This window comes from Corvus kubaryi, unplaced genomic scaffold, assembly GCF_017639235.1.
Source record: "Corvus kubaryi isolate FWS band 111438036 unplaced genomic scaffold, C.kubaryi_AGA036_p1.0 126, whole genome shotgun sequence".
Lineage (NCBI taxonomy): Eukaryota > Metazoa > Chordata > Aves > Passeriformes > Corvidae > Corvus > Corvus kubaryi.
Window position 1 is genome coordinate 2,542,400 of NW_024580661.1, and position 25,103 is coordinate 2,567,502.

The 25,103-nt window shown below is 47.4% G+C and overlaps 3 protein-coding genes across 8 annotated transcripts; 1 reads left to right on the forward strand and 2 right to left on the reverse strand.

The window, feature by feature from the left end:
- Positions 1-39: 39 nt before the first annotated feature.
- Positions 40-8,561, reverse strand: CWF19L1 (CWF19 like cell cycle control factor 1). Its single transcript, XM_042022146.1, has 14 exons — positions 8,478-8,561; positions 8,277-8,361; positions 7,746-7,824; positions 7,219-7,320; positions 6,266-6,480; positions 5,420-5,538; positions 5,167-5,251; positions 4,521-4,661; positions 3,563-3,674; positions 2,767-2,846; positions 1,740-1,949; positions 1,240-1,359; positions 362-459; positions 40-275 (listed from the first exon to the last, which is right to left on the reverse strand). The coding sequence occupies exons 1-14, from the start codon at positions 8,498-8,500 to the stop codon at positions 131-133; spliced, it is 1,614 nt and encodes a 537-aa protein (XP_041878080.1). The 5' UTR covers positions 8,501-8,561; the 3' UTR covers positions 40-130.
- Positions 8,562-10,104: 1,543 nt separating this feature from the next.
- Positions 10,105-13,313, forward strand: DNAJC9 (DnaJ heat shock protein family (Hsp40) member C9). Its single transcript, XM_042022216.1, has 5 exons — positions 10,105-10,342; positions 11,124-11,261; positions 11,384-11,638; positions 12,318-12,401; positions 12,821-13,313. The coding sequence occupies exons 1-5, from the start codon at positions 10,163-10,165 to the stop codon at positions 12,950-12,952; spliced, it is 789 nt and encodes a 262-aa protein (XP_041878150.1). The 5' UTR covers positions 10,105-10,162; the 3' UTR covers positions 12,953-13,313.
- On the reverse strand, positions 11,614-25,085 carry FAM149B1 (family with sequence similarity 149 member B1). Of its 6 annotated transcripts, none has more exons than XM_042022192.1 (15): positions 24,986-25,085; positions 24,251-24,355; positions 24,006-24,117; positions 22,946-23,088; positions 22,444-22,563; positions 21,333-21,503; positions 20,221-20,408; positions 19,830-19,960; positions 19,234-19,287; positions 18,686-18,798; positions 18,202-18,381; positions 17,135-17,261; positions 16,696-16,821; positions 16,094-16,175; positions 11,614-11,698 (listed from the first exon to the last, which is right to left on the reverse strand). In XM_042022192.1, exons 1-15 carry the CDS (start codon positions 25,018-25,020, stop codon positions 11,649-11,651), a joined length of 1,737 nt encoding a protein of 578 aa, XP_041878126.1. In that variant the 5' UTR covers positions 25,021-25,085; the 3' UTR covers positions 11,614-11,648. The 6 variants fall into 6 exon arrangements, with proteins under 6 accessions (XP_041878126.1, XP_041878135.1, XP_041878116.1 ...); XM_042022182.1 differs by lacking the exon at positions 11,614-11,698 and adding an exon at positions 13,241-15,360; XM_042022201.1 differs by lacking the exon at positions 17,135-17,261.
- Between the last annotated feature and the right edge of the window lie 18 nt (positions 25,086-25,103).

Below are 25,103 nucleotides of genomic sequence, written 5' to 3' on the forward strand. Positions count from 1 at the left end.
GGGCCCGCTCGCCGGCGGCGGGCGCGGGGGGGCCGCCCCGCTCCATGGCTCAGCCGCTCGCTCCGGCACTCCGCCTTTATTGCCGCGTCACCGCCCGGCGCCGCCCGCGCCCGCCGCCCGCAGCGCCGCCTCAGTCCCGGAGGGAGAAGTCGAAGGGCTCGAACTCGCGGCGGAAGGCGCGGGCCTGCGCCGCCTCCTCGGGCCGCTGGGCGGCGCACTGCCGCCAGTCCGCGCGCTGCGGCTGCGCCAGCAGCGCCTCGCTCGCCAGCACCTCCCTGCAACACAGCGCCGTGACGTCACCGCGGCGGCGCGCGCACGGCAGCGCGCGCACGGCAGCGCGGCGGGGAAGCGGGGCACGCACCTGCCGAACTGCAGCGGGAAGCGGCCGCGGATGCGGTGGAACAGCTTCTCCCCCGTGTCCAGCTCCACGTAGAAGTACGGCGTCCCCGGCTGAGCCACCTGCGGGTCGGGAATCACGGAACCACAGAATCAGTTCGGTTGGAAAACACCTCCGAGCCCATCCAGTCCAACATGTGACCGATCACCGCCTTGCTAACTAGACCATGGCACTGAGGGCCGCGTCCGATCTTTCCCCTAAACACCTCCAGGGCTGGTGACTCCACCACCGCCCTGGCAGTCTATAACCACCGTTCCTGTGAAGAAAGGTCGGAAGACACACTGGTCTGGGAAGAGCTACCAGGTGACAGGCAGACCCTCTTCCCAGCCAGCTCAGGAGCCCTGGGGACCCAGCTGTCCCCATGCCATGGTCCTCTCTCCTGGGAGGAAACTTGGAAAAATAACCCTACAAACTGCCGGAGGTCAGTGCCTGACCCCAAACAATACCTTCCCTGGGAGGGAGGAGCAGTGGGTCACTGCCTGCTGGCATCACCAGTGGTGATGCAGCCTGGGCACTACTGTATTTTGTGCTCTAATTCTGCAGTGAGTGACTAAACAAGAGAACCAGGCAGATCTGGTCATTCTTAACCTCAGCTAGGTCACCCCGGCCTAGTACTGAACATTTTTGGAGGAAGAGGCCACGCTCACGTATTTCTCAGCTGAGAAATCGTATATTGCTCAGGGGAACTTCTCCCAGAGCAGAACATCTCTGGCACATCCCCAGATCAAGTCCATGAGGCTCTGCCTCCACCAGCTTAACCCTGCCCCACAGAGTGACCTCAGGGGCAAACAGCAGCTTAGGCAGGACAGAGGGGAAGTAACAGGTGAAATCTGGCCCCATACTTGCGCGATATCCGAGTGCTCTGGGATTTCTAACAATTCAATCTGCTGTTCCTGTGCTTGTGCAATGAAGGCCTCTTTAATGTCTTCAGAAGTACAGAGGTCCAGTGGGACAGGAACCACCTGGAGAGGGGGGACATTTCCATAAAGAGAAGACAATCCATTTGCAGAAAGCCATCAGTCCATCACTGGAGCTGGTGTGCTCCTCAGTACAGCTCAGACTCATCACACAAGACAGGAGAGCACCCATCTCTACAGGCTTAAACTTATGACTTTTTTTCCTGTAGGAGCTGGACAGAGAGCTGAAAACTCAAAGCTTGAAGTTCTCAGCACAGCCCTCTCCTGTCTGATCTCTGTGGTAGTTCTGATACAGCTCTGATGTACTTACAGATCTGCCACACACAGCAACCACCACAATAAACCCCTAAATGACTCTTTCAATTCATTTGGAGTTTATATTCAGTGCAAGTTTATGTTTTCCCAGGGTGATACCCAAACCATACCTGTAGCTGCAGATGCTGACTCCTATAGTTTCTTTCAAATAGGACGTATCTCTTTCCCTTGCTTCTGAAAAATTCCTTTAGGGCAGCCTTGTACTTGGTCACTTCTTCCAGCACCTCTGAAGACAAGTCCACCACTGACTGATAGTGCCCAATTGGCAAAATCAGGACGTGGTCAGGTGACAAACCCCCTTTGGCCAGGGCAAGGTAGCACTAGGGTAAAACAACACACACCAGTTATTTGCTGTGCTCTGGGGATTTACCCCCAGCCTCAGGAACAGGAGAGTCTTCTATGTTGCTTATTAGGATTGTGTATTAGCAATTTTATTTGAATTTATTTTTATACTGAATTTATTAATCACTAGAGGAATGAGAAAGAGACAGAGGGACTGCCAAAGGACAAAAAAAAAAAGTATTTTTTGATGCCTTGTCTGAGGGGAAGCAGCTGAGTTAACTTCACCACTGTGCCAGGAATTTCTTACTCTGACACAAAAATCCACTTAAAAATCTAAACTAGGCCTGAGGACAAACCTGCCCCTGTAAGTGGATTATGCTGTAGAGGAGCAGTAACTTCAAGCAAAGCGCATAAAAAATGAGAGACTAAGCTTCAAAGTCAGCATCCTGAAGTACATCTTGGAGATATCTTCTCTTTCATCTCTGTAGAACAAAACTGGAACCAGCCATCCCAGGGAGATCTGGCACCGGTGCATCCTGCTGCCAAAGCAGGTCCCAGCTGACTTCCAGCTGGAAAAGTTTTGCCAGACGGTAACAGAGGGCTGGCACAGCAAAAAGTGTTCTGACACTGGAATCCAGCTCTGCTGCTGGAACAAAACTGGGCCACGCTTCACTTTTTAAGAGTTTATGTGTTTGCAGACGAATGTGTTTGTAAAGGAGATGCAAAGAAACTGAAAGCAAGCCCGAGAGATGCAAATATAAGTTTGTTTTACATTTAAAATTGGAATTTCGTATTTTGTTTTGCCATGGCTTAGCATGGTTCTGACCCAGCAAAGCCCATGCTACAGGTACTTACATGTGTGCCAATACTGACCACCAAGTGCTTCTCCACCTCGGGGCTGGCCAGGCAGAACCAGCAGGGCCCCATGGGCTGAGCTTTGTTGGGAAAGGAAACCAGGATTAGCACAAGGGATATTTGTCAGAACACAGAAAACCTGCCATTTGCCAGCCACCCTTCCCAGTCTATTAAGTGCTGAAGGTGTCAGAAGGACACAGCTCTGGCCAGGGAAATTCCAGCAAGAAAGGAGGTGGTGGCAGTCACACCCCGCTGACTGCCATTCTCCTGGAATGCTATAACCTATTGAAGGAGGAGTTTAGTAGTTCCAGGAGTTAGTAGCCGCAGCTCACTAAGAAGAAAACACCAGCAAATTTAAGCAAACAAATCAAAATGAGGTAAAATACTGCACAGGTACAGACAAGGGCAGACACTGTCAAACACACTTGTCAGTTCTGGCCTATTCATCGCACGCAAAACACCTGGATTCACACCCAAATTGTGATACCTGAGCTGAGCTTTGTGAAAGGGCCATGTTCAGAGGCTACTCTGGTTCAGAGGGTAAATGCCATCAGCCCAACCACAACCACCACAGACCCAAAGAGCTTCCAGCCCTTCTTTCACCTGTTGAAGCCTCCCTTCCCGTGGAAACAAGGGACCCTTCCTCCTTCTGCATTCCCCCAGCAGCTGGCACCATGACACAGCTCACTGGCCAGCTGACACATATAGCTCGACAGCTTGAGGAGCAACACGGAATGACGTGCTCCATCCAGTGCCTCGAGGGAAGAGCTCAGGAAAAAAGCAGCCTCACACTTACGGGGTTTCTTGGCTTGCTTGGGTTGGGAGTCCCCTCTCTCTTTCCCATCTGAGGGACGTTTCTTTCCCTGATGCTTGTTCAAGTCGAAGAAAAACTGACAAGCCGGTTCTTCCTGTTTGGGAAATGAAAAGTGAAGCCTGTTAGAACTGCATGACAGAAAGTGACAGGATATACAAAAATTTGATTTTTCCTGAAGACCTGTGAACCAGTTTTGAAAAGCATCAATATCCCAGGATCCCTGAGGCTGGAAAAGCCCTCCCAGCCCACCGAGTCCAAGCTGTGCCCAATGCCCACCTTGTCCCCAGCCCAGAGCACTGAGTGCCACCTCCAGGCCTTCCCTGGGCACCTCCAGGGATGGGGACTCCAAACCTCCCTGGGCAGCCCCTGCCAAGGCCTGAGCACCCTTTGCAGGAAGAAATGCCTTCTGAATATCCTGGAACAAAATGATCTGTCCTCCTAGTAATGCAGCAGACTTTGCCTGCTTCAGTCAGGGAAAAACTTGTGGGAGAGCTGCCCCAAATCATTATGCTCTCCTATTCAGCCTTATGCTGAATATTCAGAATTGCCTGATTTTATGGATTATTCAAACCTTTTCATTTGTCAGCCAGTGCCAAAAGAATGGCTTTATTTCTTAGAGATGTTAACCTGTCACAGACTCATCAGAGGGTGAAAACATATCACTGAGTTATCCCATACAGCAAAATGCCATTAGAAGGCTTTGATGCTGCAGAGGAAAAAAAACTGTCCCCATCTTTCTTACAGTCCTCCTTTAAGAAGTGAAAGACCCCAATAAGGTCTCCCTGGAGCTTTCTCTTCTGCAGGCTGAACACCCCCAGCTCTCCCAGCCTGTCTCCATGGCAGAGTTTTGGACAGAGATATCCCAAAGGGAAAGGCAAGCAGTGTTGGGAGCACACAGCGTGAACCCAGAGGGCACAGGTGGAGGAGCACAGGGCGGTACCTCTGCACAGAGCGCGGCTTTGCTCTTGGGAGCCTCCTTCCTCAATTTCCGGTAGGGATTTTCAGTGACATCCTGAGGCTGCTTCACCAGCTCGGCGGGGTCCATGGAGCTCAAGGGCACGATGCTGAAGGCGTAGAGGTACTGCAACGAACACAGGGGCTCAGGGGCAAGCAGCTCCTGCCACGGCTGCACCTCTGAGGAGATCACCTAAGACCCTGAGTCCCACACCACTCAGCTCATCGGTGTTTGTGCCAAGGCAGGGCATGGGAAAACACCCCCCTGTGCCAGTGTCCCACCCAGGAGTTTATGGAGTGCATCCTTGATCCCTGCCCATTTTCAGGCCTTCTTTGTTATCAGGCCTGGAACCTGTGCATTCTTAACTACCAACCAATATTCTGTAAATTTCTTAAGGAAAGAAGAGAAATCGGTTAAAAACCTCATCCCAGAAGTTCGTTATTTTCAGTGGTTTGTGCCTCAGAACAGCCCTTACCCTTCTGACATAACAGGCAAGTGGTACCTATTACTCAAGTGAGCCAGACACCTCCGCTTCAGCCAAGCTTTTAAGTGCCTGTTGCTTTCCTCTAACTGGCCTCACTGCCCTATTGTTGTACTTGAGAAAAGAAGAAATGTTCAAGGGTGTCAGTACCTTTTTCTTGCTTGCATTGCCAACATCAGCAAGTGCAATAAACCTTGTCACGTGCTGTGGGGTCTCCTGTAGCACCATGTGATTCCTGTAAGGAAGCAAAACTTGGCTGTACCAGCACATAAAGTATTTAAAGGACAGTGGGAGAACCCCTGTCTGCCATGAAGATACTCAGGCAGCCCATCGATCCTCCTGTGTTCCTTAAAAACGGAACCCTTACTAGAAAATAAATGAGATTTCACGTGACTTCACAAACCTGTAAGGAAGTCTTTCATAATAGGCCTTCTCCAGGGCAGCGAAATGGTACCTTGGTTTGAGACTTGCAGCTAGATCTGACACTAACTTGGAGCCACACTTCTTGGTATCTATTTCTCCCTACAAAACACAAACCAAGCTTTATGTAAACCTGTCAAAGAGCAGGGAAAAGAAAGGCTTAATATACTCTGTACACCCGAGTGCATACAGTCCCAGAAAATCCATGCCAAGGGAAGTCAAACGTGGAATGACATATTGAACAGCTACAGAGAATCCCCATGGGAACTTCTGAGGTCTGAGTTTCCTTTTTAAGTCAGAACATCCCTACAAATTGTTTCTCTCTAACCCCAAGGGCAGCAGGGTCGGTTATTACACTGTGAGGGAAGGTTCTTCACGCATTTAAACTGAGGACTGTATCTCTTTTTGGATGTTGGAAGAAACAGAGGAAGCAAAAAATGTTCTTTTGCCACATGTGTGGCCTTGCTGTCCAGGCAGGTTTCAAACCATTTGAAAATCACTTCTGCTGAGGAACATTAACAACACAAAATTGGACACAAATGAAACAACACTCCCAAAATCCAGACTGAGGAAGAACCAGACCACCTGACTGATACTTAAGGAAATAAACACCAACACACTTAAAAAGTGGTGGGGACAGATAAATTGCCCTGATGTCTCACAAATCCCCCTCCCCCTCAGTCCTGTTGCTCTGAAGAACCAGAACACCTGCTCTCCCTGGTTGTACTCCCAGCCTTCTCGAACTCTCAGAGAGGGCCCAACAACCCGAACTGCCAGAGCAAGCAGAAAGGCAGCCCTTTGTGAAATCCCCCGGGAACAGAGCACTCACCGCGCTGTTGGCGAAAGTCCCCACGTCTCGGGGCCAGGGGGACGTCAGCAATATATCCACACCCCTGAAGTTTGGGGTTGACAACAGGGACGTTTTCAGCTCGGCCACATCCTTGGCGCTGAAGCTGTGGGCGGGCGCTGGCTGCTCCTGCGCCTCGGTGCCGCTCAGGTACGCGATCTGCAGCCCTGAGCAGCCGCTGTACACGCCCCTGCGGCCTGCAGCAACACACACACACATCCCTGAGCTGCAGGCAGGGCACGGCATCCCTGGGCCGGGGCAGCAGCAGCCCTGACTCGCTGCCACTGCAGCTGTCCTCACAGGCAGCTCATTTTCTGTGCTCAGAGCAACGACATCGTTTGGCACAACAGCTCAAACCCTGTTGTGCCAAACCCTGCCCACAATGAAGCTCTTCAGACAAGCCCCAGTCTTCCCCCTCTTCCCTGCCACCCTGCTTCCCAAAAATTCATCCATAGCAATATGGAGTCTCAGTGGAAAAAGCCAAGTGCCTCTGCTTTGTTATATTTTGGGCCAGGTGGCAATTCTGGAAAGAAACTGATTTTTCTTTTTAGCTTTGCTACGTTTCGCTTGTTACCTCTGCTACTCCAGTACAAAACAAAACCATATTCAAACCTTCTCCTACAGAGACAGGCACGCTCTGGGAATAAGATTCCCTCAAAGAGCAGGCTCTTGCAACCACTATTCCTTCTGGTTAGCAAGTTCAGTGTCAGAGAAATTAAAAAAAAAAAACCAAATCAAGAAAGCAGGGTTTTCTTTCACATTTTACACAGATTGTACCGACATTGAGTTCAACTCCCGTTTGAGCCAAAGGATAAAAAATGCCACTTAAAATTCCCAGAAAAAGGAAGGTGTTAAAGTGGGAAGATGAGAGAACGTTCACTAAAGCCCCAGCAGGCAAAGGCAGCTCCCTGACCCCAAATCCCCTGCAGCCTTACCCAAGTAAGTGATGTTCTCAGCTAACTCACAGCCGCTGACATCCGGGAAATAGCTCAGGGTGTCCTGGTTGTTAGCGCCGAGCACGTAGGTTGGGATTGGAGCTGAGGGAGAAACCTCATGCACTCAGTGAGCTTTAATTCCAGTGCACCAGCACCAGCCCACATTCCCCAGGAATCACAGCAGGAAGCCCCACCCAGCCAGACCCTCCAGCACGCCTTGGGAGCAACGAGCACAGGACAACAAACCTTCCTGCAAAGTCCCCAGCCCGGTGTTCCCAACTGCAGGGGGTGAACAACCTGTGCGCCACCCACAACTCCCTCCCCTGCTTGTGCAAGATTAGCTCCAGAATGATCCCCAGCCCTAAACCCAGGGGTGCTCCACACAAAGCCATCTTTCCCTCCTGTGTGGGGTTTCCCTGCTGGACTATAACTGCTTTAACACCACAGTGCCCAGCTGTGGCTCCTGGATTCCAAGGTGGGCTGTGAAGCAGCGCAGCCCCCCGGGTGACACCACCCTCCTTCCTTACCTTTCTTGGCCCCCGTGCGGTAATCGGCCCATTCTGCCTCGGAAGTAGAGCCAAAGAAATTCCCGACACACAAAAGCATCTAAAAACACCGGATAAAGCGGGAGTTGCCATTTCACCACAGACAGAACACACACAAAGGCTTTGCCTGCACCACTTCAGCAGCATTTGGTTTGCTGCAGTGAAGAGATTCCTCTGTGTTTATTTGTGTTAAACGCAACATCAACGGGTTTAAAAGGACAGCCAGCTGCTCTCCCGCCTTCTCTGCACAGATCACGGCTCCTCCCAATCCTTTGGTGCTGGACAGGGAGGGCTGAGGGGCTGCAAACCCCTTCTCACACCGAGCAGAAAGAGGAGGGTGGCTGCCGCGGAGGGACGGGACATCAACACCCACGCGAGCGCCGCCGGCACATCTCCCGCACGATAACCCCACCCCGGACGGGCTCCCGGCCTCGGCCGTCTCGGGACGGGAAAGGGAACCCCGCGTGAACGGCACCGCATTCACCTCCCCCCCACAAGCCCCACAAGCCTTACGTCGAAGCGGCCGCTCTTGGCCTGGATGGCGCGGACGCGCCCGAAGATCGCCTCCAGCCGCCCCTCCACATCGCCACACGCCAGCCTGCGGGACACCGCGCGTTAAGAGCGGCCGACACGTCACGGTCCAGCCCGGCCCCACCGCAAACTCAGCAGATCGTGTCGCCATCCCGTGTCCCGCCCCGTTCCCGTCCCACTCACACGCGCAGCGGTGCCGCCGCCATCACGAGAATGCTCGAGCCGAACCTCCCGCCACATCCGGGTGCGCCGCTCAAAGCGCTCCGCCACTTCCGGGTGCACCGCCCAAAGCGCTCCGCCGGTTCCCGCGTGGGCGGTGCCCGAAGCCTGACAAAACGAGCTGGAATCGCCGGGAAGCTTTAAATCCCCGTATCCGCAGGGAACCGCGGGCGTTCCCTGTGGGTGTTGTCTTTATCCTGGTGTGTTAGCGCTCCAGTCAGTGTTGGCACTAAATTTAGAAAACCCGTGAAAAAGTAGGAGAGGTGATTGGGTAAGAGAGGGGACATTGTCTCAGAAGTGACCGAAATAATCACTGCAGGTGACTTTTTATACCGATAAATTATTACAATATTTATTATGTACGTTAATATATGTAAACGCGATATTTGAATATATACTTATTATTATTACCCTGAGCTGTACCAAAACAAACACTTAATCAGGCTGTAAACACCAGCTAAGCTCTCCAGTATTTATCGGCTTTTATAATATATTATTATAATGACTTATAAATAAATATTGCATTACTAATAGCTTTTAGAGGGGATTTTTAAATACAATGTTTATATATATATATATATTTTTTTTTTTTAAGGTTTTACAATATTACCATCTGAATTCTGCAACCAAGAGTTGAAATCTGAGTTGGTGTTGTTGGGGTTTGCTCCCTCTGTGGTATTGGGACTGAGACGTTCCACATTTCAACAGGCATGAGAAATACAAAGTAATAATTTTTATTTTCTGCATCTCACCTGGCCTGAGTGAACCACAAAAGAGTCATGGAATGGTTTGTGTGGGAAGGAACCTTAAAAATCATCCAGTGCCACCCCTGCCATGGGCAGGGACACCTCCCACTGTCCCAGGCTGCTCCAAGCCCCAATGTCCAGCCTGGCCTTGGACACTGCCAGGGATCCAGGGGCAGCCCCAGCTGCTCTGGGCACCCTGTGCCAGGGCCTGCCCACTCCCAAATGCCAGGGAAGCTGGTTGTTTACCGGCGGAAAGTGGGAAGCCGAGGAGGAGTCCCTTTCATTTATTTTACTGACGGTAACTGTACCGAAGCGCACGCGGCAGTCGCGGGCAGGAGGCCGCGCTCACCGGCGGCTCCAGCGCGTCACAGGCACCGAGGACACCCCAAGGCGCCCTGACGGGCCGGGGTGCGCCCCGCTCCTGCCTCGCTCCCGGCCCGATCCCATCAACTCCATCAAGTCATGAACGCTACTCCACGAAGAGTCCCCCGCCGTCCGGAGCTCTTCAAGGGGCGGAGAGGCGGCCGCCCCTCAGCCGCCGCCGCCGCCCCTCAGCGGGGCCGCCCCTCAGCCTCCCCCCAACATGGCGGCTCCCCCGCCTCCCCTCAGCGGCGCCGCCACCGCATCGCCACCACCTCCCCTCTTCACTGTGGCTTTTCCACCTCCCCTCGGCGCCGCCGCCGCCGCACAGTCAGCGCGTCCCCTCATGATAGCGGCTCCTCCGCCTCCCCTCAGCGGGGCCGCCCCTCAGCCTCCCCCCAACATGGCGGCCCCTCCCCTCAGCAGCGGCCCTGCCCCTCAGCTTTCCCCGCGGGTTCTTCCCGCCCGGCGCAGCCGCGGAGCCGCACTCCGGGCGCGGAGCGGGCGGGAAGGGCGGTGTGGCGTCGGCCGCGGCGGGGCAGGATGGCGCTGCCGCAGCAGTGCGAGGCTGCGTTCGGCACCGCGGACCTGTACGGCGTGCTGGGCGTGCGGCGCGGCGCGTCCGCGCAGGAGATCCGCCGCGGCTACCACCGCGCCTCGCTGCGCCTGCACCCCGACCGCGTCCCGCCCGAGCAGAAGGAGGAGGCCACGCGCCGCTTCCAGGTGAGGAGAGACGGAGGGAGGCGGTGGTGGCGACGAGTGAGACCCACCCACTGCCCCCCGGGTGACCAACCCGCCGAGTGAGCCACCCCCTGATGCCATGAAGATTTTTGCCTTTTCTTTTATAGCCCTGTTATACCTTTTTACGACTTCTGTATCCCTAGTGCTTTTTCCCTACATTCTTGGACTTGTTTGTCAAGCTAAGAGACTAAACATTTTAGAAGCTTCGTAGCTAGGGATCAGTGTGCCTCAGCCCCCAAGGTCCTCTCCAGAACACATTCTGTAAACTAAGATAGAACCGTCCAGGAGAAGGCTCCTTGGGGAGGGGGGCTCACTCGAGCCTCTCCTTGGGGAATTTTGATAGATATGCTAATTAGTAAAACCTATAATATTATACCTGATCTTTTGGGGCAGACTCGGGGGGGTGCATCTCGATGCACAGGACCTGGACGTGTGCACCTAAGGATCCTTAAAATAAACACCAAAGTAAAATCCCTTTTCCCCTTCTAACCGTGTATGACTCTTGATTTTAAGACCAGGAAAAGGCACCACCACCGGTTCCCCGAGTGACTGGCCCTCTGCCCCCGAGTGACTGAACCCTAAGCAGCCGACCCTAAGTGACTGACCCATCACCCCCTGAGTGACCACCCCACTGACCATCCCCGAGGTGGCCAACCCCGACCCTGAGGGACTAACCCTGTGCCCCCTGAGTGACTGACTGTGGGTGACTGACTCCCAAGTGACCGCTCCCCGAGTGACCTCCCGGCCACCCCTGGTCCCGCAGATCCTGGGCAAGGTGTATGCCGTGCTGAGTGACGAGAAGCAGCGCGCGGTGTACGATGAGACGGGCACGGTGGATGACGACGCCGAGGTGCTGCAGGACGGGCGGGACTGGCTGGAGTACTGGCAGCTGCTCTTCAAGGTGAGAGCGGGATGGGGCTGGGAGACAGAAGAACCCGACACTGTTTGGTTTTATGAGTTTTCTCTTAAATCCTCCTGGTGAGTCAGTCCTGTAACTCACAGAGCATCACCTCTTTGCTCCAGGTCACCGTGAAGGACATCGAAGACTTCCATAAGAGCTACAAAAACTCGGCGGAAGAGCTGGCTGATGTGAAGGCAGCGTACATGAATTTCAAGGGTGACATGGATCGGATCATGGAGTCCGTGATGTGTGCGGATTACACGGATGAGCCCAGGATACGGGAAATGATAGAGCAAGCCATCGACTCCGGGGAGCTCCCGTCCTTCAAGGCTTTTGTAAAGGAGTCGAAGCAGAAGATGATGTCCAGAAGAAGGCGGGTAGGTTGCATCAGCTGTTTACCTTTGAATCTCCCTTGGCAGAAATACGTGACGCTGTTCCTGAGATGTTTGTCACAGGATTGCTGGGTTACACACCTTGCTGTTCACACCTGGTCACCTGTGGTCATCATCCCCCACCCCAAATCATTGTGGAAGGCTTTTCTACTTCTTTATTTCATTATTATACACAACGTCTTATTACAGTTTAGCATGTCCCTGCATTTATCTACAAAGCTGTGAGTTGCTGGAATTAACAAAAACAAATAAGTGGTGAAAATACATTTTGGTTGACTTCTGGCAGGTGTGAAACTGCTCTGGCCTAAATGGATTCTTGTGTACTTTTGGACGCTTTGTAGAATGTTATATGCCCATCACAGTAACCTGTAAGTTAATGTAGTATCTACCAAGACAAAAAAAAGTGGGTGTGGGAACAGGGATGGGGACAAACATCACATTCAACACTGTGAAAGAGCAGAAAAACCTCCTGCTCTGCTAAATGGTGGAACCAGAATGGATTTCCTTTGCCTGATTCCTCACCTGTGGCCAAACTTGGAAACCCTTTGTGTTTCCCTGCAGCTCTTTGTACACAGACGCCCAAAAAAGCATTTGGTAACTCCTGTGAGACTTGGTCAGATAACATGCAAAATACGTTGTTAAAAAAACCTGTTTGCTCTTTTAGGCAGAAAAAGAAGCTAAAGAGGCAAAAAAGACTAAAGATGAACTGGGCCTTGGTGGAGAAAATGACTTGCAAGCACTGATTAAAGTAAGTTTAAAGTTTTCTGTTTGTTGCAGATAACTTTGTTACTGGCTTATAATTGTGTTTTCCCTGAGCGTCTTTGATTTTGGATCCTTGCAACTCTTCTGAGTTCCTGAGGTTAAAACCTGGCCTTAATGTTATATATGTACTTTAATTTAATTAGAATCAGAGTACAGTATGGATTTTATTACCTGTGTCTTTTTAAAAATTTACAGAGTTATTGCATATGCACTCAAAATATTTAATTCCTAGTTTTAAGCAGTTACACTGGGAGTTTTAATGATGGTACTAAATTTTCTGCAGCTTGTATTCCCTGTTTAATATATTCCAAGATTTTGTGTAGCTATCAAACTTCAGTAGGATAATCTGTATTGGGAAGTTACAAAAGGTTTGAGTTTGGTTGGTGTTCTTTTCCCCCTCCCCAGAGCCGAAGCAGAGATCGAGAAAAGGAAATGGATAACTTCTTGGCCCAACTGGAAGCAAAATATGGGAGCAGTGCTAAGAAAGGAGGAAAGAAGACCTCAGCCAAGAAAAGAAAGGGAGAAGGAACAGCATAGACTGAAAAACCAGGTTTAATTTTGTATGGAAACGTGGATTTGGGAGAATTTGGGGTGTTTTCTAGGCTCCTGTTTTGGACTGTGTGCATTGACTGGCTGTAATTGGGAGGCGTGACACGGAATGCATCCTGAACAAGGAAGACAAGGCACTGCTGTGCTCATGTTTCCGACCCTTGGGGTGCTCTGCAGTTTAGATCCATGTGTGCTGTTCACACATTTCTTCTGTAACAAACCTCCTGCTATTTTTAAAAGTCTTTGCACATCAGCTCAACAGGTGTTTTTCAGATATTCCAGTAGTTTTATAGTTTGGAAAATTGCAGATTTAATAAATGAGAAGGTTGGTTTGTTTTTTTTTTCCAGAGTTTTGCTTCCCCAGTTCTCTGTATGTTTTCTAAAAAAGCTGTTCAAAACAAGCCAGTTGTATTGATTCTTCTGGTTTCAGTTAAGTAAATCCTGCACACTTCCACGGAGGATCATTTTTCAAAGGCATAGGAGCCACGAGGTGAACACTTTGGGAGTTGAAGGCCCTCACAGCTTCAACAACAGCTCCTGGGGGGAAGCCAGAGGTAGATGGTCTCTCTGTTCCCTTTTACTTGTCTGCTCTCAAAATTACCCTGATTCTGAGAAAGTAGAGTATATAATTGTGTTTTTTAACACAGGGCTTGGAGGTTAATTTTATTACACAAAATAAGTAACAGTCCAGGAGCAGTCCCTGGTGTCAACCATCTGTACAGGAAACAAAAATGGCCTTAGGAGGGGACTGCAGTTTTTAAACCCAGTGACTCCTCTAGGCTGTAAAACACTACCTTATGTTAACAGAAGTCTATTCAAGTTTGTCTGTTTTTGTGACCCTCGTGCTACAGAAAACTCACTTGGTCCCTGAGGAATGGCATGGATACAAATGGGATGCTTATCTGCACTTTGCCTGACGTAACTGACACACTGCACAGTGTTCCAGAAGAGAAATTGTATTTTGAAATAGTTTAGTGAGTAGAGGCCTCTGGTGAGCATCAATTTCTCTCTCTGCAAACTTAAGAGGTTTAGACTGAGCTCAGAGCTGCTTTTGTTTTTTTAACTTCTGGAAATGCAAAGGCAGGTTAACCCAGTTAGGTTTGCACAGTTCCCTGTTTCTGATTAAAGCATGCTTGGATCAACTGGACCGTGAGCTTCAGTATTGATGAAAAATCATTAGCTGGTCTGGAGTGGGGAAGCTTTTTTTCTATTTTGAACTGTAGTTTGGAGAATAATAAGAAAATATAGGAAAACTGCTCTTTAATTGGACTAGAAAGGAACAACTGTTTTTGGGGAGCATCCTAACTTTGTTTAAATACAGCCAGTGGTTACCTCAGCTTGTTTTTACACTTTAGTCTGGCACTTATTGTTTGGGACTAAGACCTTCAACTAATCACTTATTTTGAGAAGCCTGTATTTCATGTATTTTTTTGTCTTATCTGGAGCCACAAGGCCAATTCCAGCAAATGCCTCTGTTAGGTCTGTCACACAGGGCAGACACAGCTCCGAAAAGCTCCATTGCATATGTGGCTTCTGGAACTCTACGTTAGATTGCATAAATCTTGTGTAATTACAGGTATTTTTAGAAAGGGACACTGAGCTATTCTGTGAAATTACCATAAAATGTCTCACCAAAGACTTTTTTTGAGTTCTGTCTGAAGCCACTCATAGTAAGAAGTTTCTTTTTGCCTGCTCAACCTTCTTCAGTCACTGAGGAAGAGGTAAAAGGTTTTACTATAACTCAGGAAGAGGCAGTGGTGTGCTACCCTTGGAGCTGCCAGGTCACCTGTACCGCTGCCTTGGTTCTACGCACCTGTGTTCGTACCTGCTGCAGCCACCACAGCATCCATCACTTGCCTAAGCTGAGTGCTTGCTTTTGCTAGTACAATATTGCTTGAAACATATAAATACAGTTTTAAAAAAATGAAAATCACTACTGCTTGTGGAAGGCCGGGTTAACCTTCCTAAGGGAAGAATGAGCAGGTCCTGCAGTGCCTGCCTGTAAGGACATGAACCTGTCACCAGCCTCATGGAGAACAGCACAGACTGAGAGTGTTTGCTAGGTTTCCTAGGAGTTGGCCTTCACTGGAGTGTATTCACCCTTCCACGGGAGCATCACTTTGTCTGCTGGTAGAAAATGGAATGTTTAAGCGCGCCCCTTCTAATCTTTGGCAGCTGCTGCTTAGATTTATATAAAAATAACTATCTGTAAGGAAGGGTGTTGGAAAACTCTGTGTAAACAACGTTGACCTTGCTGGGAAGGAGGGGTGGTTCTTGACTCTCTGGAGAGGGACAGATGGGTGGACGCTTCTCCATGGCACGTTAGAGCCCCTGTTTGCTTTTTGTGCCTGATCCACTTCGGCCATGGGCTTTCACAGAACCACGTGGTGGAAGACCTGACAAACAAAGAGATCATGGACAGCCTCGAGACTTCGGGAAGGTATCACAGCTAAGTACCAAATACATCTCCTCTAGCTGAAAACTTAAAATGTCTTTTTACTCCAACACATGCCTATCAACTGCATTTATTTATACCTTCCAAAAGGGGCAAAGTTTGTGCTTGCCAAGTTGCTGCATTGCAGGGAGCGACTGCATTCCCTGATACTTCACCAAGTATTCATGTCTACCAAGTTTTTCTGATAATTTAAGATTTTTTTTGGTCAATACAGCAGTCAGAAAACTCATCTTGCATTTTTTTTGATGGGGGGAGCAGATATATAATTTCAGTAGGAACCACTCCTTGCCTGCTTAAAAACAAGTTACTTCAGTTTTAGTGCCTTTGTTAACCTCAAGTTACTATTTCTGTTTAAGCTGACAACTCCTGCTTTGAAAACTTGGACATTGAGAGGCACTGGGGCTGGTCACATTAAGCTTCCTTACTTGATTTAAATATTTGGTGGTAATAAAAACACAAAAACCCCAACAAAATGCACCCAGCTGTACTCTGGAGTAGAGTAGGATATAGCAAGGATAACACACCTGTAACAGCAAATTAAAAACATGGATGGAACTTTGAAAAACCTCCCCAGTGGAAATCACCTGTAGGAATGTACCCCTGTAGAAAATGCATCCCTGTCCCAAAAGCCCCCTTTGTTTGGTCTTAGTCAGCCCTGTGGCTGATGAGCATACCTGAAGGTGTCGATCCTCTCCTTGTCCAGGATTGATTACTATAATCAATAACAGTGCAAGAACGGCGGCGCTGGGAGTCTGGCTGAAAATACAGTTCAAGTTATTTCTGTTTGCATGAAAAAAAATCATCAAGGTTATAATGCAACTACAAACTACTTAAACACGTGTATTTGGTAATGGGTTAGATGTTGTAAAGGTCTAAGGGAAGCTTTAAAGAAGGGTCAAATCAACTTTAGAAGTAGAAAATACACTTTTCTAACACCTATTTAGAATGATCACTGGGCCACTTAGAGGCAAGTCTTGCCATTTCTGGAAATTGTACTGTTCCAAAGCAGATTTTGTAACTGCTGAGTCCAGGATGTTGAAATTATACACAGAAACTGATCAAGCAGCTATTTAAAAGCTGTTGCTGAAATTACAGCTTTCAAAGCTTAGATAAAAGTACTTTGTGAGATACAGGAAGGTATCAGTAGAGTAGGTGTTTCAGTAAATTAAACGGAGAGTATTTGTTACTCAGACAGACTGGACATTGATTAACGTTAATTGTCAAAGCACTCTAATCTGTGATTAAGGATGATCTGGTGTAATCAGCCGTGCTTTACCAAGGATGTGTTGGTTGTGTTAGGCCTGGAGAAGGGATCAGGTAAGAACAGCTGCTCTTGGAGCTGCTGGTGAGCGTCTTCTTGTGTCGTGACAGTGTGAGCACGGCTCGAGTTCCCTCGAGGTTTCTGCAAGGAGAAATAACAGTTATGGCTTTTTTTTAGTGCAGCAGTCCATTGAAAATAATTAACCGAGGAATTAAAGCTAATTTTCCAAGTGCATCATTTTATACCTAGTTATGAGGAGGGAAACATTCAATTGGCATTAATGAGAATTAAGCATGCAACGCTGGGTGATGCTGTTACTCAGACATGATACAACATTTTTCGTGCATCTATTTGACTTGCTGTCACAAAACAACAAATAAATTGGAACTCTGTGGCAGCTGTGATAACAACTTTAGATTATTGAGTAATAAAATGAGATTCTTGTGCCTGTTACCATTTGCCTGTGGGGTCCTGTGGTGCTCCCACGCTCTGCCACGGTGGTGGTGGCAATGGGTGGCAGGGGGTGATTTCTGTTTAGCAGCAGTGGGGAGGGTGAGGTCAGCTGCTCCCGTGCAGGCAGGCTGGAATGCACCAGTAAGAACAGAAAAAACACACAGTTTGTATGTTTGGCACGTGGAAAGGTGTAATACTGTCAGTTTCTTTGGCCTTCAGGAGTTGACTTCTGTAAGAATACCTTGGAAAAGCTTCAAGCCATAATCTACACTTTAAAAAACACTTCCCTAGTGCTCTCTACTTACATTAAAAAATACATTTTAATAAAGCAGAGATGTCAGTACTTCTTAGATTGATTGAAGCCTGAGGAAAGGGAACAGAAGCATAAAACACTGGAAGGAGAAGTACCAGTTATGAAGGGACAAGGAATAAGTCTCTCAACAGTATGTGACAAGAAAGCAACAGACTGGATGAGTTTATAGGTAAACTGCAAAATTAAAATCAATTTACAACGTGTGGAATAGACAGGTCTATCAAAGCCTGCATTGTTTCCTGAGACCCTGTGGTCCCTGTAAATGGTCCCATTCAGTCAGGTCATTCTGCAAAATAAAAGTGAGATATTCTAGATGTGACTGAGGGCTCACTAAGTGCCCTTTGGTCAGTCAGATAACCTATTTTAACATTTTTATAGTCCAGTCTGGGCTAAGACAGCAACATGCAGTGTGACCTCCAAAAAACACAGATTTTTAAATTTACCTTGAAAATAGGCTGCAGAAAAAGACATCCATGTCAAGAAAGAGATGGTGGTGTTCACTTCACTTGTAGAGGACAGACTGAGGTCTATTGCTCTGTGCAAAACTACCTGAATCTGGGAATGTATGTGACTCACTGACTCGCAGCTGGCAGCACAGTGACCATCAGCTTTAACAACTCGGCTTTCTCAGGGGAGCTGTGCTTTAAGGGGCAGTCCCTCTCCTTACTCCAATAATCCCTGTCCTGCCTACGCAGGGATGCTTTCCGTGCTCTCTGCCCCGGTACCCTGCAGGGAGAGGCTGGTTTGGGACGTACAGGCGCCTGCAGACGTCGTCTCCGGAGCGCGGGGTCCCGATGGGATGCAGGGTCCGTGGGGGGGGGTTCCTTCTCCTCGTGCAGCGGGACAGGGATGAGGTGCTGAGCTCCAGGGGACGATTTGGCCACATCCTGGTGGAGAGGAGGGAACTCGATCCTGGCCGTTTGTCATCCAGGTCCCTAACAAAACAAAAAATTGCAAGACCAAAAGAGACATGGTCAACATGACAACTACTCTGTTACCCAAGTGCTCACCTACAGGTGACTTCAGTCATAAAATACGTGGGCAGAAATTATGAGAGTCCATTCTTAACATAATTATATCAAGTAATACTCTTTCACAGAAGACAAACAAGCAAGCAGGAAAATAACTGAGAGTTACTTTCTCTGGTGGAGGAATTTTATCTCACAAGGTTTTGGGTTGAATCCCTCTCACTGTGAGAGTGCTCTACTTTATTTACAACAGGTGATCTGTAGTTCTTACAGTGTTTTCTCCACTACAGGCAGGTTCCTTTGGTGTAACTGGATCCCATGGATCACCATCAAGCCATTTAGGTTACACTGAGAACCACTACTTGACCCTTGAGAGAGACTTACCTGAAATTTAAAAAAATAAGTAAGTAAATTACTGTTTGGCAGAGAAACGCACATACACACATATTTACAGACTTCTCTTTTTGGAGAAGAGTCATTAATTTCTTCCATGACATCCAGATGTATACTCGGTTATATTATTTCCCCATCTAAGACAGGGATCTTAGCATTTCAGTCTTTAGTAGTGCTTAGAAAACGTCCTAATACCATGTCCTAATACTTAATTTTTTCCAGCTGAGCAGCTCATTCGCTGATCTTCCAACAATGACTAATCAGAAGCTTTACAAAAATCATTTTCAGGGTATATTGACATTTTATGTCAATAACAGATCTGCAAACTCCTTTTCTGAGATACAGACTGATCTGGAAAAAACATCAGATTCCACCCGCCATAACAAGAGCAAATAGAAAACAGCAGAGTTTTAATCCCATACATACTTGAGGTGTTTTTCTCCTCTTTTTGCTTTTGCGGCCACATCTGGGTTTTGGGCACTACACACACAGTAAGGGGACACAAGGGACAGGTGGGGGAAGAAATAAAGGAGAAAGAAATAAAAAGAAATAAGGAAAGAGTTGAATTAAAATGGAACAAATAGGTAACACTTCGGTGCTCACCACTCTAGGAGCAGATAACCTAAAGCAGATCATACAGTTAAATTCAGTGTGTGAGAAAAAAACTGGTTTAGAACTGCACTGAGATTTCTCCCTTCTTGCTGGCTGAATTAACTATAAATGTGAGAATGGGATCCCACACACACAGTCCTCAACCTCACCATTTAATCAAAACATTAAGTTGTGGAAAGAACTACATCCTTAATCAACAGCCACCACAGATGTAAAATACTACGTTTCAAGGAGAAATGTAGGAATTAAAACTTCCAACTGAGTAATAACAGAACTTAAGTGTCAGAAAGGACAGCCACCATTCACACAGAGTCCAAACTAGTTAATTACCTAAACACAACCAGTCTGTTTGCTGAGGTAACACTGCGTTTATTCATCCCCACAAAAAACAGCTGGCTAAAAATCCTTACCAGATTTGATGTCACCGAGGGCATCTTTGTGTGTGGCACATGACGTAACAAGGCTGGCAGAGGATCCAACTGCAAAGGGCTTCTGGCATCTGCTCGGAGGGTTTCTACTGTTATGATATTTTTCTCATCATCTGTGCAAAGCAACAGAGAATTCCTGTCAATATTGGCAGTGCTAGTCATGGACAGTGCTATGAATCCAAGTTTTTTAGAGACAGTCCTCTTGGATGATGAATTCTGCTGAGTTTTTTGAAGACATGTTTCACACTGTTAGCAAAATAACCTTTTTATTCCCACTGAAGAGATCATTCCCAAACACATCTCTCTCCCATGGCATCTTTGCAAAAGTAGCTGCAGTCCCCTTTTGAGCCCTCACTTTAACTGCGATCCTTACCAGAGGCTGACCCTTCCCAGTGCCTGCAGATCAGTTCTTCCATGCAGACCAGGACTTCACTCCACACATCATCAAACACAAACGTGAGCACAGAATCCTTCATGCAGGAATAGGGAGAGACAGGAGGAAACCCCAATTTCCGTCTTCCAGAGGACAGTCCCATTTTCCTCTCGCGCAACTCCTCCTCCCTGTAAAAATGTAAGCATTACCTGCACCAGAAACACATTTTCATGTATTTTCTTTCGGTTTTCCCACCGACCTCAGTGAGAGATGACTGACACACCTTGGTCTCCTGTACAGAATGACTATAAATGATACTTCATGAACAATAAATAATTTACTCAAGAGATCAAATTCACATTAAAAAAATCAATATTAATAGTTACAGTGCTATTTCTTCATCACATTGTTAGGCTCTGTATCTAATGAGAGCACAGAATCCTGAAGACAAGAGAGTGATATTATTTGTTGCAGCAATGTCTCTCTGGCCTGTTGCTGGTCAGAGCAAGAAACATAACAATTTGAATTTAATGGTCCATGCAGCTAAGTGGCTTTAATTATTAAAACCAATTAAGTAGTCAGGAACTGACAGCACCCTCTAGAGTCCTTACCCAGGCCATATGTTCATATTGTTGGTCTGAATAAAGGAAAGGGGCAGAAAGATAAAAATAGTGGTAATCGTTTCTTGACAAGCATAAAATCCACTCTAGTTCTTAAAACTACCACTGGAAAAAATCCAGGAAGGTACAATTCTGTCCAAAATGCCAGTACAAAACAGAAGCAGCACACTGCTAGTGCATAACTAACAGCAGTGAATTTGACATAGTATAAAAAATAAATGGTGTTTAAATACACAGGCTCTTAGTTATGATGGAATGAAATATTCAAACCAAGCACAAAAATGGACTGCATGAAAAATTACCAAAATATTCCTAAAAATAATTCAGCAAAATAAATTGTCCTAGGAAATGGGCTGGGAGAATTCCCAGTGCCTGGGCAACCTCAGGCCTTTGGAAGTTCTGTAAAGAAAAGAAAAATAAATCCATCAAGTATCTGTATCTTAACTGCAGGAACCCCAGAACACTGGTACTCCTTTAATATTCAATACCTACACATCTCTGTGGTCAAATGCCAAGTATTCCTCCACTATGCCTTCAGAGAGAATAACTTCCTCCTCCCCTTCATCGCTCTCTGAAGAACACAAGGTTGGAGACTTGGAAGGGTCGGCCTTTTTGTGAGCAGGAGCAACAAAAAGAGGCACCTTCTTGCCAAAAACACTAAATCTGAACAGGTGACAGTTTTCAGAAAGCAGAAATAAAGATAAGTTGTTATTCCACCTCAAATAACTGAGAGACAGCAAAGTAGTTAAGGGCAAGCAGTAGCGAGGCAAACAAATTATTCATTACTGTAACAACTTCTGGTTTGGATACCTTTTAATTCTTGCTAAGGAACCTGAAACTTCAGGGAAAAAATATCCAAACCTAATTAGAAAGCATTCTAAAATATTAAAAATAAAAGCAGCACTAGCATAGTGCTTTGTATTTTTTAAGTCCTAGGCAGGTTTAACAGATGATTAATAATAAAACCAGCTACAATACATAAACATTCTTAAGAAGTCAGCAGCAGCAAAGATATTTCTATTTACTGGCCAGTTCACTGTAGTCGGCAAAAGCACAGCTATGTATTCTTGCTATTCTGAGTGTAGATAGAGAAATGCTGCTAGCGAGGATTTTCTTGCTATTTTCTAAGTCCGTGAGAGACTTTTCTCTCTCACAGAAGAGGTAGCAGGGAATGTAAACAACCAAGCCACCTGCAACCTTGAAAAGTCTTGTTTATGGTACAGTAGAAAAGTATTTTGACAATGGATGTTTTAGGATTTTAGCCAATCACCCCAAGGGGTGGCTGATCCTTTGTCCAATTAGACTATGAAGAAAAAAGTCTATAAAAGAGTTTGTAAAATAATTAAATAAATCCATCTTGCTGCACAATTCCTGCCTGCTGGATCTTCTCTCCTCCTCCTCCCTATGGCTGCGGGACATGGTGATATACCCTAGGGCCTCGGCCTGCGGTAATATCTGAGTGTACTAAATTCAGTTTAAAAGGAAAAAAAAGACTGTGCCATGTTTAAAACTCAGCCTAACAGGAAGGCTGCACACTTTAAGAAGCAGAGAACAAACCTGCCTTCGCACCTTGGTATGATCCAGGCTCACTGCTGGTACTTACTCATCAGAATCCTTTTCCTGTGGTGAACTTACATCTGAGGGAGCCAAACTGCCCGAGGGGGAACTCGAGTACCATCCATACCCTTCGTCTGTGGGGATCACCACCTGCTTCCCCACCACCCTGCCACGGCAAAAGCAAAGGATAAATACAGCAGAAAACCTTGGCAGTACGTTTATTGAAGGTTGTAAGAAAGAACAGCAGCAAATCCTAAAAGCTCTGCTGGGAAGCTGTGCATTTTCCTGGTGACAGTTTCAGTTTTCTGAGAGAATTCTGCTCTGTTAAGGCCAAGTCAGTTGCAAATAGCAACAAACCTCTGTCAAGGAACCACACGTGAGGTAACAGGATGCTTATTAATGACAGGCAGGCACATCACCAAAGTCATCTTTTTATCTGTGTCTACCACATACTTGCATAAACCCACCCTGCCACTTGTTTTAAGAGCAACTGTGTGCATCCCTACCCTTGTTGTGAAGGTACTAGCATCAGTCCATTAATAAAATACCTGAGATGAGGAAAGCTGGAGGACCACTGATGGCATTCTTCCCGCAGTCCCTCAACATGAACGTTTTCCTTCTGCTCATACAGAAGCTCATCAATTTGTCTGAACATCTGCTGAACTTGTTGCGTGGCAGCCTTATCAAATTCCTAGAGAGGAAAGAAAATACCTAGTGAATAGCCTTTGCAGTGTTTTTTAAAATGATTTTTAAAGTACAATTGAAAAAGACAACTATTTGTTTAAAGCTTAGCAGGATTGCATTAGAAAGATTTTGACTTTAAATAATTTTCTCCCAGAGATGATGCAGCCTGCCGTTAAGACTGATGGCAGCCACATGAAAAGCTTACACTGACACAGCAGAAAAGCTACTAAACATTTTGAAATACCTGTATTATTACATTAAGTTACAAGACTTAAAGAAATCAGAACAGGAAGGATAAAATTCAGTGATATTTTAATGCAATGGAGGATTTGTTGATTCCAGTGTCCACAAACAACAGCAACACAAGAAGCAATGCAGACTGCTGGGAAACCCTGAACCTGAGGGATGGTCAGGTCCTCTGTTACATGCAGACACAATGGGGTCAGTTCCGGGGTCATTCAAATCCAAACAGCTCCATCTCACCTCCCAGAAGGCAACAGCACACTTGGCTTTGGTGGATGGAGAATAAAACAAACATTTCTAAAGGAAAATAATGTTTTAGGAACTTCCTGTATTTTGAGAAACATGCAAGTATGCAGAAGTTTGATAAACTCACGCCAAGTGTCTGAAACTCATCCAGCCATAGCTGGGGTTCCACAGTAACAGCATTTATAGATAGACTCGTGCACTAAATGATTTGCATTTCCAAAATTTTCGGTGGAAATGCAGGATATTAACGGAATAGTATGAGCCTAGTGTGTTTTGAACTGGAAGATGGAAAGAGGTAAAAAAGATGTTCTTTCTATAATCACTACCATGATTTTTTTGACAGATCCAAGTATTTTTATTCTGACATGTCTTTGCAGTGGTATTTCAAGTGTCTTTCTGTGCTAGATTTGGCTTGGCTGATTATGTTCTACTCACGTCATAGCCCCAGGAGAAGACTGAGCTGTCTTCTGTGGAGGTGTCAACACAACTCTGGCTAGCAGTCTGTGGATCCCCATGATCATCCGATTCCTTACGGATTCCCGACTCCCTGAAACGCACGCGTTGAGCCGGGAAAAAAAGCAAGCGGAAGAGCCCACAATAAACAATGACAAATCGAGTGTGCCAGTAAACAAAGCCTAGCTGTATCAGAACAGGTGTATCAGATATGTCGTGACACGTACTTGGAGGTCTGGCCGAGGTTTTCAGCGGTGGGTGTGGCTGAGCACACCTGAGCCCGCGGCTCTGGCAGTGGGTGATGCCTCAAGGCATGTTTCGGGAGTCCTTGTCTAAAAAAGCAGAAGTGGAACTTGCCATTACTTACAAGAAAAAACATTTACAGAGTTCCCAGTAAGTTTTATAGGTTTTTCTTTTCTGCTTCTTAAGGACTGTGCACACATTGATTGCTATTAGAAGGCTAATTCTTGTCGCCCAAGCTTTAGGTTTAAGGTATCAAAACTAACTCTAGGGTAAAGATGAAGTTAAAGGTCTTGGCTTCAAAATCAGTTAAACTTGAACTTAAGATGTTGTGAATTGGCCCACAGCTCCCTAAAAGTGGAGACAATGCCATTATCCCTGTAGATTAATTAAATAAAATTGAACAAGAGTAAACGAGCCGAGTAAGTCAGAACTGACCCAACTCCTGGGTCAGGAGAAAAAAGCCAATTACAGGGACGTAATCGCGTTCTGCCACACCGGTGTTTGGCCGGGACCGGTGCTTAGGAATCCCGGGAATCCTGGGAAGCATCTCCCGTCGGGGACGCGGTGTGACCGGGCCGTCACGGGGCCCTGTTTGGTGCTGGGGGGAGCGCGGGCGGCAGGCCCGGGATGGGACCAGGGGGATCGCGACCGAGATCGGGACCGGGACTGGGATGGGCATCGGGACCGCGCCGGGGACCGCGGTAGCGGCAGCCACTCACGCCTGCACCGGTTTCCGCGCGTATCGCGATATCATCCTCAGCGCCGCCGCGCCGCCGCCGCCATCGCGCCGCTCCTCCCGCGGGGGCGGAGCGCGGCCGCGCCGCGATGGAGGCGCTG

Bases quoted from the DNA above. Each gene is read 5' to 3' on its own strand.
- CWF19L1 (XM_042022146.1), bottom strand. From the start codon at position 8,500: ATGGCGGCGGCACCGCTGCGCGT. The intron at 5,539-6,265 runs GTGAGTGCTCTG...TGTGTTTTGTAG, and splicing joins GGACTTTCGCCAACAGCGCG to GGAGAAATAGATACCAAGAA. The intron at 3,675-4,520 runs GTACCGCCCTGT...TTTCCCAAACAG, and splicing joins AAGCCGCGCTCTGTGCAGAG to GAAGAACCGGCTTGTCAGTT.
- DNAJC9 (XM_042022216.1), top strand. From the start codon at position 10,163: ATGGCGCTGCCGCAGCAGTGCGAGGCTGCGTTCGGCACCGCGGACCTG. The intron at 11,639-12,317 runs GTAGGTTGCATC...TTGCTCTTTTAG, and splicing joins TGATGTCCAGAAGAAGGCGG to GCAGAAAAAGAAGCTAAAGA. The intron at 12,402-12,820 runs GTAAGTTTAAAG...CCCCCTCCCCAG, and splicing joins ACTTGCAAGCACTGATTAAA to AGCCGAAGCAGAGATCGAGA.
- FAM149B1 (XM_042022161.1), bottom strand. From the start codon at position 25,020: ATGATATCGCGATACGCGCGGAAACCGGTGCAGGC. The intron at 18,799-19,233 runs GTATGTATGGGA...TTTAAATTTCAG, and splicing joins AGAGGAGAAAAACACCTCAA to GTAAGTCTCTCTCAAGGGTC. The intron at 18,382-18,685 runs GTAAGAACTACA...TTGTTTTGTTAG, and splicing joins CCTGTAGTGGAGAAAACACT to GGACCTGGATGACAAACGGC.